This window comes from Gigantopelta aegis, chromosome 1, assembly GCF_016097555.1.
Source record: "Gigantopelta aegis isolate Gae_Host chromosome 1, Gae_host_genome, whole genome shotgun sequence".
NCBI lineage: Eukaryota > Metazoa > Mollusca > Gastropoda > Neomphalida > Peltospiridae > Gigantopelta > Gigantopelta aegis.
The window spans coordinates 28,955,071-28,973,721 of record NC_054699.1 but is presented as its reverse complement, the minus strand read 5'-3'; the positions used below and the strand labels follow the sequence as shown (position 1 = coordinate 28,973,721).

Below are 18,651 nucleotides of genomic sequence, written 5' to 3'. Positions count from 1 at the left end.
GCCTTTATTTTCGATGCACATGCACGAAGGCCAAACTGTATAGGAACGAGGTAAACCACTTTAGCACTGTTCTGAGAATTACTATAACGTTGTAATTTAATCACGTTCATAGATAATTTTAAAAAACACAAGTTCTCTTTATTCTGCTTCCAAATCTATAATGAATTGCATTAAAATGACATTTTGTTATTAATTTAACACCAAAAACAGAGACCCGTAAAGGCAAACTCTTTAAACTACATGATGTAATTTTGTGTGTTTGTCAAATCGTGATGACGTCATATTTAGTACCGACAAAGTCATTGGTTTGTAAGAGTCAAATTGTCCAATAGTATTCTTCGTTAGACCAATGCAGAATATTTCGCACTGAGAAAATATGGAAAATATTTTCCCTGTTATGAGTGACTGCTGGGGTAATAACTACCGTTAATTCTCAGAAGCCATGAAGTAAATCTGGTTAAAGATTAATTTTAAACTGCATAATATTTAAAGAGTTACTTACTCTTTGTCACTGTCATCCTCTGCACCTATAAAGAAAAGAAATATTTAACAGAACAGAACAGAACAGAACAGAACTTTATTTACTCTCAGGCCGTAAACCACAGCATATGAGGTACATAATACAATTATACATATATTTTAACAAGATGGCAAACGTATAGGTATTTCACATAAATAAATAAATAAATAAAAATAAATAAACAAATACATATATTTATATATATACATACATACATAAAATACATATCCATATAGATATTTTAGCCAGGGGACTTAAAGGTATTCATAATAAATTTACAGAAAATTTACAATTTACGAAGGACACCGGTTTTCTTGCTGTTGAAGATATTATAAAATTTATATATATTAGGTTTTGATTGACAGTATTGTGGTAAGTAAATAATTCTGGGTTCTTTAAAAAATGGGCATTTAAGTATACAATGGAACTCGTCTCCGATGTCGTCACTGTTGCAGAGGGGACATTTTCTATCATGTAGTGGTATTCGTGTCCATCTACCTGTTTCAATGGGGAGATTATGGTTTGAGAGTCTAAAACGTAATAATGGACACCAATGTTTTTTCTCAAGTGATGTTGAATATGTCTCAAATGTAACACAATATTTTAACAGTTTGTAATTTGACCCAAATGTTTAAATCTACTAAAAAAAGTCAATATTTTCTACGGCAAAAATACTGAAATGGTGAATTTGTGAATGTAAAAAGGAAAATCATCACGCTACCCTCATCCATGTGTTATTATAAAAGAGATAAACAAATTTTAACAAAACAATTGCCGGCTATCATCTATTAATGGCATCCCTGATTATTACATTAAGCTACACAAGTACATATCAAAACAAATTGTACCATCAATAGACAGAGAACATAACAGACAGGTGCTCTGTGTTCTATGCTTTACCTGCTGTTCAACTTTAAGAAGTGAGATGTTTTGTTTTTTTATAAATAACCCAACAGCTATTTGAAATTATGAAATTAATATACAATGTCCTGTGCATGAAATGTTAGGGAACGCTTTATTTTCAAAATCTTGATATTGGAGATACTTCTGGCCAATTGAAAATTGATCAGCAAGTTCTGTTTAATGTTTTAAAATTGTGTAGCAATCTCTGAAACTTCTGGGGACAATATTTCAAAATCTTAAGTAACCGGAAGTAAGTTCACGTGAGTTTAACTTAGGTAACCAATTGTTCGGTTACGTGAATATAGTTCTCGTAACCGACGAGTTAGGCCTACCTAATCCTAAAACACTTGAACTACGGTTCTGAGCTACATTGGTGGTTCAAATGTATTTAAAAACAAACTGATTTTCTCTTTTATTACTGATATATGGTACTTTAAATTTTAGAATGTAATTGTTCACCACGTAACCGATTGGCGGTTTTCGTGATTTTAAAGTTGCGTAACTGACACATGAACAGAACAAAGGTTCTTGTGAAATACTGTGCCCTGAAATTGCGATGCGAATCGCAACGCGATACTGAACAAAATGTTCCCTGAATGTGTCTACATTTACTCACCTTTTCTAGCTTCCTCATCAGACCCATGTGTCTTTTCTCCACCCTTCTGTTCACTGTGAAACAAAGTAAAACAAGCATTCTCAGTGAACTGCTAAAGTAATACACGTCCCCTATAGGGGGCCCAACAATTTTCTGTATCTTCTAAATTCAAGGACCATAATTCTGTGAAAAGTGGGTAAATCACCATGAAAGTTAAACTTAATCTGTAACAGTACATGATAAAGCTATATAAAAAAATTCATCTCAATATCTTCAAGCATTGCAAAAAAAAGAGTCTGGAAAACACATTTTTATGTCTTCTAAATTCAAGGGCCATAATTCTGTGAAAAGTGGGTAAATAACCACGAAACAGTACATGATAAAGCTATATAATTTTTTTTGTCTCAATACCTTCAAGCATTGCCCAATTTTTTTTTTTAACAATAACATCTCCAAAGTAGCCCTCCTAATATTTTAAACAATTACAACTTAAATCAATGTCTCTGGGTTTGAATTAAATGGTTGCCCTCCTAAATGCTGTGCTGCCTTCCCTTCCCATACATTCCATGTTGTATATTTAAAATTATAGTAAAATTACCATTGGTAATATAATATAAGCAAACAAATTGCCTCTGTAGGCCAAGGCATGGGACGTAGCTCAGTGGTACAATGCTCGCCTGACGCACAATCAATTTAGGATCAATTCCCATCGGTGGACCCATTGGGCTATTTCTTATTCCAACTAGTGCTTCATAACTGGTGTAACAAAAGCCGTGGTATGTACTATCTTGTCTGTGGGATGGTGCATATAAAAGATCCCTTGCTGCTAATCGAAAAGAGTAGCCCATGAATAGAAGTGGTGACAGCAGGTTTCCTCTTTCAATATCTGTGTGATCCTTAACCATATAATTATAGAGAAAATATGTTGAGCGCGGCATTAAATAAACATTTCCTTCCTTCCTGTAGGTTCAAGCCCATAACACCAGAGTGAAATTATTTTTATCCAAAAACAAATTGATAGAAAGCAAGTTACCATTATGCCCCTCATCGTTTGCCTTGATTCTATTCAATTTGTCTTGATGTTTCTGTTCTTAAACTAAAGGCAACACTTGCTGCGCCCTCCCCTCCCCTGATCAAATTTTGACCCAGACATAGAAATATTCTCAACAAAAAATCTTAGAATAAAACGCCTCAAATATTAACTGCATACGTCATTGCTATTAACATGCATACTGAGAGTACCGCTAAAGCTATATACGTCCCCTACTAAGCAAAACAAATCTTCAAATCTCCTAATTTCAAGGGCCATATCTGTAAAAAAAAAAAAAAAATCCCATGAATGTCCAACTTGAAAATTCCTGCCAGACAGACGGAGATAAAACCTATAGCCACCTGGTTGGAAACAATATTTTACAGGGGTCGAAATTTGACTGAAATTCCTGCCAGACATTTGGTCCAGTAAGCCTGAGCTAATCAAAACCTGGTGGACCAAACATGATCATGTAGAGTAACGGCCAATTCATACTTTGATTGCCGACCTCATGAAAAAATGAAATTACTTTTCTTTTTAGGTAATCTAAAAAGATTTGAACGAATGGGCACTAAAATTTAATATGAACTGTATTGATTGAAAAATTAGGATTGTTTAAACAGAAGCAGAACCGGGCGAGTCAACTACTCGCCGACAAGAGTCGGCGGTGAAGTATAAATCTAGAGTTACAGATCAAGTTTGACATGTATCTCCCAGCCCGTGGTGATGTTGACTAACAAAAATCAGTTGGTATGGCAGTATTTCGACCCCTGCATCATGAAGTGAATCACTCACCCGTCTTCCCCTTCACTGTCTACAGTCATCCGTCTCTCCTCGTCATTCTCCTTGTTAGACCCCCCTCCGCCGCTGCCCGGTGACCGTGGAGACCGAGAGCCACTCCTACTTCTCGACCGCGGAGTGCCGGCAGGACTTGCACTCCTCGACCGTGACCTGTGTGACCCGGCACTGTTACTTCGTGACCTTGACCTATGAGAACCTGCTGGTGAACCTGACCGTGACCGTGCAGATCCTGGGGAACCTGACCGTGACCTCGCTGGCGAACCTGACCGTGACCTCACAGGTGAACCTGACCGTGACCTCGCAGGTGAACCTGACCGTGACCTCGCAGGTGAACCTGACTGTGACCTCGACCGTGTAGGTGAACCCGACCCTGACCTCGCAGGTGAACCTGACCTTGACCTCGAACCAGACCTCGATCGGGCTGGTGACCCTGACCTTGACCGTGCAGGCGATCCTGACCGTGACCGTGCAGGCGATCCTGACCGTGACCGTGCAGGCGATCCTGACCGTGACCGTGCAGGCGATCCTGACCGTGACCGTGCAGGCGATCCTGACCTTGACCGTGCAGGCGATCCTGACCTTGACCGTGACGGCGATCCTGACCTTGACCGTGACGGCGATCCTGACCTTGACCGTACAGGTGATCCCGACCTTGATCTAGGAGATCCTGGAGGGCTTCTGCTCTTTGACCTTGGTGACCTTGGGGCACTTCCTGTTGGTGACCCTGGAGCACTTCCTGTTGGTGACCCTGGAGCCAAACCAGAAGCTGACCTTCGTGACCTCTGAGGTGAGACAGATGCCCACTTTAACCCTGGAATACTTCTGGCCGGAGAAGCAGGAACACTGCCTGGGAACAACAGAACATGGATGTTACAATCATAAAACAATAATAGTATGTACAGATTATTATTACTTAACATATTTCATTCATAATTATACAGCAAGCATGTTAAAATGTCTGACATTAACACCATTCTCAAAACAAAAAGAGAGATGTGAACAAATTTGTTATTTTATTTTAAAAAACCAGTGTGTGTATATATACCATTTCACATACATGTAAATTAACTGCTATTTTAGTACTTTACATTATTACAGATTACTTGCATAATAAATTGAAGTAGAAGACATTAAATGCTGAGGTACATAAATTGTCTTGTTAAATCACATAAAATGTATCTGAAGCTACTACAAACACAAGCACTCACAAAATAGACAATTTACACAAGTTTTAAAGGAATGTATAATTTTAAAAAAAAACGTAATGAATTAACACTACATATAACAGCCAATACATTTTACATCTAGCCTAATAACAATAAAGAACAAGCAGATATACATATATACAAATGTACAGTAGATAAATTAAGGGAAGAAACTACATGCAAATATACTAGGTAAAATGTTACAACTACAAGTGTACTATAGCCTGTCCCATTGTTCTTAAAAAAAAAAATTCGTAAATAATTTCAGTTTGGTTTGAAGTAAAAAAAAAAAAGTAAAAGTATATTTTGGAAATAACAAAAAAGTACTATTTGTGTGTGCAATTTAGAAATCAATCGGTTCAGAAATAAATAATTTGTAGTAACTTCCATAGTATGAAAAAAGGCATTTCTTGTGGGACGGACTATAGATATACTGTACATATAAGCAATAACAGAGGTGGAGAAAGGTAAATTTCAGTATTTAAGTCTACTACTACATGTAGCAATAACAGAGCTAGAGGTAACACACTAATCGGACGTGTAAGTTATATGGCTCTTTAAATATACCAAGCATAGGTCTCTGAAAATGCTGAAAATTGCTCCGACGCCATATAACTGTAAATAAATGTGTTGAGTGCATCATTAAATAAAACATTTCCTTCCTTCCTGAAAATTGCGAGAGCGATAGTGTTGTTCGTGCTTAACTGACGTAAGCATAGTTTTGCGTGACCAATTTTTCCTTTGCACACTTAACTTATGATATCAGTTACATGGTCACGACGGGTTACGTAAAACCGATATGGGTTACCTGAATCTGTTCTTGCGCAACTCATAAATGGGTTATGCAAATTTTCAATTCTCAGAGACCTGAAGCATATTTATCTGGCAAAAACAACAAAACATAGAGGTAGAACACACACTTGTAACATACGGATCAAGGAAAACCAGGTGGAAAAGACAAGATATGAAATGGAATATGGCCAAAATTAGCCACCTCAGAAGGGAAACAAATGCTGCAGGTAGAACATGCAGGACAAATACACACGTATCAAGCAAAAGAGACCAAAAAAGAAAACCACAAACACTTAAATCAGCTATGAAATACACTAACAAGCAGAAACAGAATAATTAAGGTGTAAACTTATATCATCCAACTAGGTATAGGTACCCATGACTGGTATATCAAAGGCTGTGGTATGTGCTATTTTGCCTATGGGATGGTGCATATAAAAGATCCCTTGCTACTGATGGAAAACTATGCCCAAATTTTAAACTATTGCACATTTGTTTGACTAAATTAAATTTTATTATTGGTACCTACAGTAAGTAAAACTCACGAGAACTAACTTCCGGTTACATAAGATTTTGAAATTAGTGTCCCCTGGTACCTTGCAGGCTTTTTGCCACAAAATGATACATGTATATATATATATATATATATATATATATATATATATATATATACATATATATATATATATACATGTATATACATATATATGTATATACATATATATGTATATACATATATATACATATATATGTATGTATATATACATATATATGTATGTATATATACATATACATGCAGTGGTTGCAAAACAAGGCGTCGCATGCGACATTTACTACCCTCATTTCCGACGTCTATTTTCACCACAGTTGCACAGACTCTAGTTCATATTTTCTTGGTTCTTGTCTGAATGTATAGCTCGGGTTCTATGGGTTAATTTCTTCAGGAAAACTTTGAGTTTTCTACGAATACAGCGTCCATTACTGCTCATTGCCTTTGTTTTTAAAATATATTTTATTTTGATTCATAAGCACAGTAGACCCAGTGATTTTCCGCGATCGCGCAAAACGGACGGAATTCCCATTGTGAAACAGAATTACAATTTTCCACGAAGTTCAAAAAATTAATACTATTTTACTATTGCCACACTCTGTAAACTGACGATTGACCTCAATCTAATTAAAATTAGCTCCACTATTACATGTGGATCTAACACCAGCCAGTTGGAGCTCATGTCCACAACCAATCAAAACCTTACTTGCACAATCCTGCCAGTGATTTAAAAATAATTTGAAAACATTCCGAATTATCCTGAGGGTATACGACATGTTTCGTGCGAATTATTTTATAAAATAAATAATTTGTAATGTAAAACTGAAGACTGATTTAGTTGGGGTTTTTTATAAATAAATAAATAATTTTTAATGTAAAATTGAAGACTGATAACCCACCCCGTATGTATTGGTATGGTTCGCTGTACTGCGGCCACTAAAATAGACTCGCCCAATATTTTTAGAATTTGTATGCTCCCAAATAACGTTATAAAAGGCGAAGCGTGATTGGTCAATATTTAAATTATTATTTACAGACGAAATGTTACCTGGACATTGGGGACTACGCAGTGTTGTTAGCAATCCGATTAAAATTAGTTCTACTGGTCTAAATAAGGCATTCGTAATTCACATGAAACATATCGTATACCCTCAGGATAATTCGGAATGTTTTCAAATTATTTTCAAATCACTGGCAGGATTCTGCAAGTAAGGTTTTGATTGGTGGACATGAGCTCCAACTGGCTGGTGTTAGATCCACATGTAATAGTGGAGCTAATTTTAATTAGATTGGATTGACCCGTGCACAGTACTATTGGCAAACACTAGACTGAATTATGCGCTTCACAGTAAACCAAATGGTGACATTGGGAACCAATCAAACATTAGCAGAACGTTTGCTGGCTGAATTTGGGCTGGTTTACTGCTTAGTCTGTTGTGCCTGTGCAGATGGGACAGGGTTTTTTTCTAGGAGTAAGTTTAGCCAGCGGTTTGTCAATAACGCTTGTTTTGGAAGACAGATTTTTACGCTATACATTAAACCGAATGACCATTTCTGGAACCACCAGTCAAAATGTGTTTGCAAACGTTTAGCAAAAAACGGCTGGCTGAACGTTGCAATGTTACTTTATTTCCATTGTGTCATGCACATACTTCAATTTGCAGATGACGTTAGACTAACTTAGACTGTCAAAGAGATGAAAAAATAAATGTTTACGTTTTGTGAACCCTAAGTGCAGTGCACTTAATTGTTGGACAATCATGCTTTATGTAGTTATTATAATTGTAGCCTTTGCTCCTGATGTGATTTTTCGCTATTAATATGAAGGCTTACTTTGATTTAATGACAAATAGCGGTGACGTCATATTAATTTTATTATTATTATTTTTAATGATACCACTAGAGATCATTTATTTTATATTAATTATGACACATACTTTGGAGGCTTTCACCCCTCTTGAAGAGTATTCCATAAAGAAACAAAATGGCAGACGGCAGAAAACTGCATGTATTTTGCCCTATGCTATCTCAGCAAAGTTGACACTGGCAACATCGTTACAGTCTCGTATGTGGAATCTGTGTCTAAACAAAATTTGGGGGCAATGTATCGGTAATTAAAGGTAGGAGAGTAATTTATTGTAGTTGTTAACAATTTGGTTCGGACTTTAATTTGTCACAACTCGTGTTAATTCAATTGTTAATTGCATATTGTAGTCTGAAATGGAAATGAAATGGAATTTACAAAAACATGAGACAGAAAATAGCTTGTATTTAAAACGGAAAACCACTCAGTCATACTTGTTCTATTCTTGGGCCAACAATTTCACCAACTATATGCATTACAAGTGGACTACATTGCACACTTCAGGGCCCATAGATCCCCTCCCCCCCTTCCACGTGCCCCCCCCCCCTCCCCCATTACTGAGTGTTTATGTAGCTCTCGATAAACCCTAAACTCCTACTCTGTCAGTTCCAATGCTCACTAAGACTTCGTTTTGCAACCGCTGATATGTATGTATGTGTGTATATATATATATATATATATATATATATATATATATATATATATATATATATATATATATATAAAAATAAAAAAAAAATAAAAAAAAAAACATTGTAAAAATGTATCCATCATTTCCAAGATTTTAGGGTACATAATTTTACACTTCATACACTCTGGCATATAATAATAGGTCCCCAAAGAGGGTAATGCATGAATCCTGACACGAGTTTCGTAAACTCAGTACGACTCACACGTGAGTGTAATAACTTCTTTATTAATCCATATTATTATTGTTGGTTTCTGTATGAACAACAAGACCCAACTCAAAATGTTTCGGCCACAACTAGAAGATGACGAAATGACGTTATATTTCAAATGCACAGTCCGAGCTGGGACTGGGTAAGCTACATCATGTTATGATGCCAATTCCCAAAATGTTGTCCTTACACTTGTTATTACATGTGTTTCGTATGATTATTATTAACTGGGTTATGTTGAACCAAATGGATAATATTATTTTTATAACAACCGATTCCCAACACTAGTCAAGACAACTATAAGAGAGCATCTTGAGAGAAGCTATAGAAGAATTAATCTAGAGAAGAATCTAGAGAAGAATCAGTAGAGGAATCTACAGAGGAATCTACAGGTAAGGTGGGTCTAAGCAAGCTGGTGAAAAACCATGCTGCTGCTTTGGTCCGGTGGGCCAAACAGGAGTCATCACGGCTTATTACACTGGTAACTGACTGAGATTACGTTTATAACCTCAAAACCAAAACATGTCAGCGAGTTAATACATTACTGGAATTTTCATGGTATTGAAAAAACAAATAAAAATGGAGTAAAAATATTGCAAAAGGTATTGTTTTTTAAAATAATAATAAAATATATATATATATATATATATACATGTATATATATATATATATATATAAATATATATATATATATATATATATATATATATATATATATATATATATATATTTTTCGACATTTACTAAATTCGCTAATTTTCATACAAAGTGGCTACAAAATTTAGTCTTTGGCCAATAAAATTTTCTTTAAATCAGCCACTTTTGTTTAATCAATTTTCAAGGAAATGCTTTACATATCTGAAAATCTGAAACAGGATCTGTTTGGCCACACACACACCAGCAGCAGACGTTACCACAAACTACCTGTTGGGGAATACATAGGAGCGTCTGGTGACTGCGGACCACTTCCTGTTGGGGACTGTGGGCCACTTCCTGTTGGGGACTGCGGACCACTTCCTGTTGGGGACTGGGGGCCACTTCCTGCTGGGGATGGTGGTCCACTTCCTGTGGGCGACTGTAAACCACTTCTCACAGGCGAACCATGAAAACTTTCCTGGTCCAACGAGGTGAACCGAGCAACTGACGGACTCTGACCGTGAGTCTGCAGGTCACTACCAGCTGGTGACCCATAACCTACATAATCATCACCACGGGGGGAGTCCCCAATCGGGGTAGACATCGCGTACTGGGGCACGGGGGATGACTCGAAATCTCCGTCCTCAGGAAACAGCTCCTCCAAGGGCGACACAGGAGCATTACCGCCTACCAGGGACACGGAATGTTCCTGTGAGGATACTGGGGAATCGGGACCCCGCTGGTCACTGCCGACGCTCATGGGTGAGACGGGACGTCTCTCCTCGGACACCTGCACGTCTCGGCCGGTGAGCGGCGAATCAAATGACCCGCGATGTACTTCATTACCTGATTCGAGCATCTCAGCATCCGAGTCCTGCTCCACATCCCGCTCCACCATCTCTCGCTCCACCTCCTCGTCGTCAACCTCCTGCTGAACCTCCTCCCTTTCAACCTCGCCACCATCGCTCACATAGTCTTCATCATCGTTAGCCACAGCAACAGCACCGGGCTGGTAGTCCTCCTCTTCCTCTGACATGGCCTTGACCTCTTGTGGTCCTCCATCACTGCCTCCTGGAGTAACAGGCTTCAAAAAAAATAATTATAAATAAAAAATACAAAAAAGAAAAGATAGACATACATATACATGTATATGAACAGGAGTTCTAGAAATTGAGCAACCTCAGATTTTGGTCAGAAACGTGAAATGATGAGATGGAATCCCAAAATAGCTACCGGTATATAAATTTTACTATTCTAGAGGAATCCTAAACAAAAATCCCCAAATTCAATGTCTTTATGCCAGTGTAAAAGCTGAAGTAAAATCAATTAATACTATGTACGTACATGTTTTATTTTAACCTTATAATATGGTGAGTTGGTGAGTTTATATTTCGAGTTATAGAACGATGAGACAAAATTGCGAGTTCAATATTAAAACTGCATATTGTGAGTTTATTAAAATTGTAGGTGTGTTTGTATTTTGAATTAGTAAATGACTAAGTTATAATATGGCGAAGAGAGATTGCACTGTAGTTTTAAAATAACAGACCCTTTGGGGGTTTTCCCCAATGTATGGGCATATTTCACTTTTAATACTCTCTATTAGAGCTATATATACTTTTAATAATTGAAATCAGACATTACTTAAATGTTATTGTCCATTTCTGTACATACGAAGTGTTTCTGGTCATCCCGATGTTTTCAATACCACAAATTGCATTTAAATTTATCTTAATAAGTAACAGTTATGAAAGGAAGGAAGAAAATGTTTTATTTAACGACGTACTCAACACATTTTATTTATGGTTATATAGCGTCAGACATGTATGGTTAAGAACCACGCAGATATTGAGAGAGGAAACCCGCTGTCGCCACTTTATGGGCTACTCTTTTCCGTTAGCAGCAAGGGATCTTTTATATGCACCATCCCACAGACAGGATAGCACATATCACGGCCTTTGATGTACCAATCCTGCCCCTAACAGTATAGCTATGGCATTTCCCCCCGTTTCAACATCACAGACTGTTATTTCACTCTGTTGTAAGTCCTAAAACTAGGGTCTGACGTTTGTTTCGTTTAACGACACCACTAGAGCACACTGATTTATTAAACATCGGCTATTGGATGTCAAACATATGGTCATTTTTACACAGTCATAGAGAGGAAACCCGCTACATTTTTCCATTAGTAGCAAGGGATCTTTTAATATGCACATACATGTACCATGGCCGCTGATATACCAGTCATGGTGCACTGGCTGGAACGAGAAATAGCCCAATGGACCCAACGGGGATCGATCCTATACTGACCGTGCATCATGCGTGCGCTTTACTACTGAGCTACGTCCCGCCCCTAAAAGTTAAAAAACTAGGGTCTACGCCTTTAACTATATACAGAGATTTCAATATTAATTTTTTGTTTTACCCGTTCTCCTTCTTCTTCGCTGTAGGCTGGTTCATCCTGCACCGGAGTGCTTCCACCACTCACTGTACACAAACAAAAGGATTTACATTTAAAATAAAATATTTCATTAAAATACTCCCACAACTCACTATACACATACAAAAGTGAATCACATTTAAAATTAAACATTTCCTTAAAATACTTCCACAACCCACTATACACATACAAAAATTAATTACATTTAAAATAAAATATTTCATTAAAATACTTCCACAACTCACTGTACACAAACAAAAGGATTTACATTTACAATAAAGGATTTCATTAAAATACTTCCACAACTCACTATACACAAACCAGAATCTGATTGCTCTACTGGGTCTACCAGTAGATCTAACAGCATTGCGTGAACTCCCATGTCCAGGTGACATTTCATCTATAAATAACAATTTAAATATCAACCAATTACACTTCGTGTTTTTATAGAGTTATTCGGGAGCATACTTGTAAATTCTAAAAATATTGGGCGAGACTAATGTCTATTTATGCCATAGGTGAACTTGTTGGTCTATTTCAACATTGAAAAAACAGGGGGAAAAAGTGTAGTAATAAACTCTGGATTGTAAACTCGTATAAACAGATTTTATGGCTATACCATCATGGTTTGGGTTTTTTCGTCTTGAAGCAAATTTTATATTGAAATTGGTTTATACTTGCCATGTATTGCGGTCTATTAATATATGAACAAACACAATAATACATGTTTGACAAACAAACAAAAATTTACGGAATGGTTTGACATAATTCGTAACACATTTTTGTTTATGATAATTTAAAATAAATACTAATGAAATTGTATACAGCCTAAATCATGGCGATGTTTGTTTCTTGTTTTTTACATTTAAGCAATTTGACAATATTTTTATCTTGTCGACTCCCTTCCTTTTTAGCAAGTACATGTGTACTTAATATTTGAAAAATATGATATTTACACCTTGGATGCACAATGAAAACATTACATTCTGGACCGTCCCGTATCCTAACGCCGGTACTTAAATGATGTTTTTAAATTACCAACAGCTAGTGCAACTAAAATGGGTTAACATTCAAATCATAATCAATTTTGCTATCTAGGTTGCTTATTTGAAACAACGCTAAATTACTTTGAACTAACGTTGCAACAGAAAAACAAAGAAAGAAAGACATGTTTTATTTTAACTCAACACATTTTATTTACGGTTATATGTTTGTTTGGAAGTCTTTCCGCTCAACTATTTTTGTGTGCAATCTAGAAATCAATCAGTTCAGAAATAAATAACTTGTATAATGAAAAAAAGACGTTCCTTGTGGGAAGGACTTTACAAACTGTAAAGCGTTTTGTTATTTTTGTCAGATGCACATTTCAAATTACTGAGCAATTCTAGACAATTATTTCCTGTCATACACTTACCATAAAACACTGTAACACTAACAATGGATTAATCTAATAGCAATCCACCTATAGTCGTTCCCACAGGGAACGCCTTTTTTATACTATCAAATTTACAAGTTATTTATTTCAGAGCCGATTGTGAGATACACATTTCAAATTACTGAGCAATTCTAGACTATTATTTCCTGTCATACACTATCATAATACGCAGTAACACTAACAATCGATTAATCTAATAGTAATCCACCTATAGTCGTTCCCACAGGGAATGCCTTTTTTTCATACTATCAAATTTACTACAAGTTATTTATTTCAGAGCCAATTGCTGTCTAAATTGCACACAAAATATAAGTGTTTTTTTTTGTTATTTCTAAAACACTTTTACTTTTCTTGAAATTATTTACAAAATCATTTGCGGAGATTGGTGGGACGGACTATAGCCATACAGGTGTGGCCATTTCAAAATAATAATAATATATATATATATATATATATATATATATATATATATATATATATATATATATATATATATATATATATATATATATTATTATTACCTCAGCAGGCACTCATAACGGGGAAAATTATCACGCATTGGTCTAACGAACAATACTATTGGATGATTTGACGCTTACTAACCAATGACCTTGTTGGTACTAAATATGATGTCATCACGATTTGGCAAACACACACAATGACGTCATGTAGTTTAAAGAGTTAGCGTTTACGGCTGTCTGTATTTGGTGTTAAATTTATAATAAAACGTATTTTATTGCAATTCATTATAAATTTTTTACCAGAATAAAGAGACTTTTGTTTTTGAAAATTGTCTATGAACGTGATTAAATTACAAAGCTATAGCAATACTCAGAACAGTGCGTAAAGTGGTTTATGTCGTGTCTATACATGTACGTGCATGTGTGTCCAAAATAAAGGGTTTTAGAGAAAAAAATAGCTGAGGTAATAAATAGAAAACTAAAGCTCGTGACAACTAAAAATTATTTCACATGGGACATAAATTTGATAATAACTGGTAACTCGATTATTATCCTCTATATATAATGGCACCGTTCAACAATTACAAAACACTTTAAAGTCTGAATCACATTGTTAGCAATTACGATATTAAATTACTCTCAGGACTACTTTTAATTACCAATATATATATATATTCCTCACATTTTGCCAAGACAGAAATTGTGGAAAAAACATTACAATGTCACCACTACCAGACTGTAACTATGTCACCTATATCGACTTCGCCGAGATGTCCTAGGACAAAAAACGTAATTTCTACCAAACTGACATTTTACTTTTTTTTTATGGAATACTCTTCAAGAGGGGTGGAAGCCTCTCAAGTATTTGACATAATTAATGTGACGTCATCACTATTGCATTGATATCATAATCAATGCATGTCATGACGTGTTAGATTATGTCACATCCTTCCATCCCGAAGTTCAATAATTACCTAAAGCTGTAAAGTCCGAACCATATTGTTAACGACGATAAATTACTCACCTACCTTTAGTTACCATTAGATTGCTCCAAATAGTACAAATTACCCATTCACCAGGAATTGAATGCCTGTGGGCAGACACATGTAGGCCTATTTATTTGTCACTATTTAATTTATCTCACTTGTACTCGCTTTTAGGTTTCACCTAGTTGATATTATGTTAATTATTTGTTATCAGTAAACTGGAAGATGATGTCGTAACGTATTTAAAGGGACACGCCCTAGGTACGGCTAGTTGTTAACCATTACGGCGTTGTTTTTCGCTATTAAACCCATTTTTTCACAAATAAAATTGCACTTTACTTACATTTTATTATTTAGAATACACATTTCCATTCACCTGAAGTGCTTTTTGGTAATCCTGATGTTTGTAAAACCACGAAATGCATTTTTTGTATTTCTTAAAAAGTCACGCACACTCGAAAAAAAACTTAAGCAAGCGAGGTCCAATCTATTTTTAGAGGGAATCTTCCTGTGTAAACGTCACAGACGTTGGCATACCACGTGACCGTTATCATTTTGGTTCGGTTTGTTTTCTCGTGCACGGTTCACGCAATCAACATCCGATTTGTTGTCGTTTGCTTGTTGTTCATTTGTGAGATTTTTCTTCACAGTTCGTGAACATTTTCAGTAACAATAAAGTTCAGACAAATGTCTCAATACAAAACGTTACAAACCCTTAAAACCAATAATTTTGCTAAGTCTTACGATATCTGGAGAGGGGATACAACCAGGACAGAACAGTTGGAACATGTCCAGGAGTGGTGAAAGGAACGCACCCCAAGTCTGTGAGCACTCTGTGAAATTTGTCGTGACGTAGGCATTGTTGTGCTTCGAGCGACATCTACCGGTGACATCAGAATACTAACTTTCAAAATTATTTCAAGCAATTGGGACATGGGGATTCCCATGGTATTTATCGATATAAAAGCTACTTTTTCACTCCATTTGATAAAAACGTGATCTAAGTGTGTTACAGGTTTGTAGATTAACCAAATTATAATTTATTTTCGCTGGATGGAACTAGGGCGTGCAGCTTTAACGTCAAACATAAGAATTAAGAGGATTATTGTATTAGAGTAGGAAATCCGGCATTAGTTCGACCTGTACAGTGTTACGAGTGTACGGACTGTACCAACCTTTCAATGGTTAGGGCAGTTTTAGGTATAGCGTTATGGTCTTTAGAGCCTTTGGTATAGAGGGGTACGGGTCGAACTATTTTCGGAAATTCCGTGTTTTTTGTTATAGAGTTAACTCTATCTGAGTGAGAAAGCGAGCAGTCTTCGTCTGGCAGTCTCCAGTTTCGAAAACATCGCATTTATACATCACTGCCATAAAGCGCGGTACATCACACCAGACTCGACTGTTTTAGCCAGAATTTCGTTAGCATCTTAGATTTATGAAATAATAATTTACCTGATTCGTCAAGATCCATAATTAAACATACGTAGAATAGCAATTTAAAAATATTCTGAAAACATGGCTCTTTTTAACAATTGACTGGTCCGTAAACATTTACGTTTAACTTGTTAAAATGAAAACAAGGAGCGTTGATAAAGAAGAAAAACCGGTGCATGATATAGATGCGCCATCTACCATACAGACCAAAGGAAAGACAATTCCGAAAGGTGTTCTGGATTATCCACTGTACCAAATCAATTCTTATTGCCAATAATATTAACCTTAGCTAATATAATAGAACTGAAAGAAAGAAAGAAAGAAATGTTTTATTTTACGACGCACTCAACACATTTTATTTGCGGTTATATGGCGTCAGACATATGGTTATGGACCTCACAGATTTTGAGAGGAAACCCGCTGTTGCCACTACATGGGCTACTCTTTCCAATTAGCAGCAAGGGATCTTTTATTTGCGCTTCCCACAGGCAAGATAGCACAAACCATGGCCTTTGTTGAACCAGTTATGGATCACTGGTCGATGCAAGTGGTTTACACCTACCCACTGAGCCTTGCGGAGCACTCACTCAGGGTTTGGAGTCGGTATCTGGATTAAACATCCCATGCCTCGACTGGGATCCGAACCCAGTACCTACCAGCCTGTAGACCGATGGCCTAACCACGACGCCACCGAGGCCGAGATAATAGAACTGATACAAGCAGCGTATCAAGATATCAAAACACCCACGAACCAATAAACAGTGTGTCACTCGGTGACTTCACATTTAGTCTACCTCAGCTGCAAGAAAATAAGGGGTCACGCACCATTTAAGAGTTTTGATGGGTGTTTAGGCCCGACAACATTACTATTACGACTATATTTGTGCTCATGGGCGTACATAGGATTTTGAAAAGGGGGGTTCCAATACATAGGATTTTGAAAAGTGGGGGTTCCAAAATAGATTGCAGAGATATTGGGCATATATTTCTATGTTGAGTAAATATAATAATGTCAGATATATTAAATTGTAAAAAAAGCGATTTCGGGGGGGGGGGGGGGGGGGGGTTCGATGGTGCTTGGTATAAATCATATGATATTGATAAACTGTCAACCATGGGCGTACGACCCAAATTCGGGCAAAACAGTGGGAAAACAGTGGTGAAAATTCGGGCAGTTTTTATCTGGGTAAAATTTCGGGCAAATCAACCCCTCCAGCCCCCATAAATCAAAGAGTCCCCATACGCCCATGCAGTGTCAACAAAGTAAAAAAAAAAAAAAAAAAATACACTTATTGGATACGATTTTGACAGAATTATTTTCTTAGTGAGGTTTTTTTAATGGGAAATTTTTTTTTGATTGTAAATATGCCATTGGCATATTCCGGGTGACCCGTTTTTGTTAGCAACCCTTATAAATTTTTTTTTATAAAAATCGCAGTTCTGTTTTTGGGGGTTCCAGGCACAATCGTATACTAAATAAAAGGTTTTATTTATTTATTATTATTGGCAAAGGATAATAGCATTAATTACCACAAATAATGTTACACATATTACTACCCATAAGCGCCGCAGCTGTTCTTACCGCGTAAATAACTGAACTTTGACACAGAACTTTCTGCTTTGGGACACGCCATAGGATAGCCCGAGTACTCTGACTGTAAGAGAGCTAGGCGGACATTTGGACAGTAGTACGCCTGAGATATATAGAGGATAGCAAACTCAGTACCAGGTATTATCAATGTATGTCCTGAGTGAAATACTTTTCATTTGTCACTCGCTAAAGCTCTCGACAACTAAAAATTATTTGATTCGGGACATAATTTTGATAATAACAGGTATCTCGTTTATTATCCTCTATATATCTCAGGCGCTTTGTTGTTATTCGCCACGAACATTGTGAAGGAGTGGATCTAATTATACAGTAGTGCTAAAAAAGTAAAATAAAAAAACAGGCAAAAGGGCATCTTGTCTAAAGGGGGAGGGGGTTATCGTATAACCTTAGGTTAACCCGGACACGCCATAGGATAGCCCGAGTACTCTGACTGTAAGAGAGCTAGGCGGACATTTGGACAGTCATACGCTCTAATTACAGCGTATAAC

General features: G+C 36.5%; 1 protein-coding gene across 2 annotated transcripts in view; it reads right to left on the bottom strand.

The window, feature by feature from the left end:
• Nucleotides 1-16,666, bottom strand: part of LOC121373392 (protein IWS1 homolog) — a 43,659-nt gene extending 26,993 nt beyond the window's left edge. Inside the window, exons 1-6 of one of the 2 annotated variants that reach the window (XM_041500032.1) lie at nt 16,570-16,666; nt 12,221-12,282; nt 10,084-10,879; nt 3,844-4,696; nt 2,040-2,092; nt 503-527 (exon numbers count right to left, since the gene is read on the bottom strand). In XM_041500032.1, coding sequence (XP_041355966.1) covers nt 503-527; nt 2,040-2,092; nt 3,844-4,696; nt 10,084-10,879; nt 12,221-12,282; nt 16,570-16,588 — 1,808 coding nt within the window. In that variant the 5' untranslated portion in view covers nt 16,589-16,666. The remainder of the gene's footprint in view (nt 1-502; nt 528-2,039; nt 2,093-3,843; nt 4,697-10,083; nt 10,880-12,220; nt 12,283-16,569) is intronic. The other variant, XM_041500041.1, reaches the window with a different exon arrangement.
• Between the last annotated feature and the right edge of the window lie 1,985 nt (nt 16,667-18,651).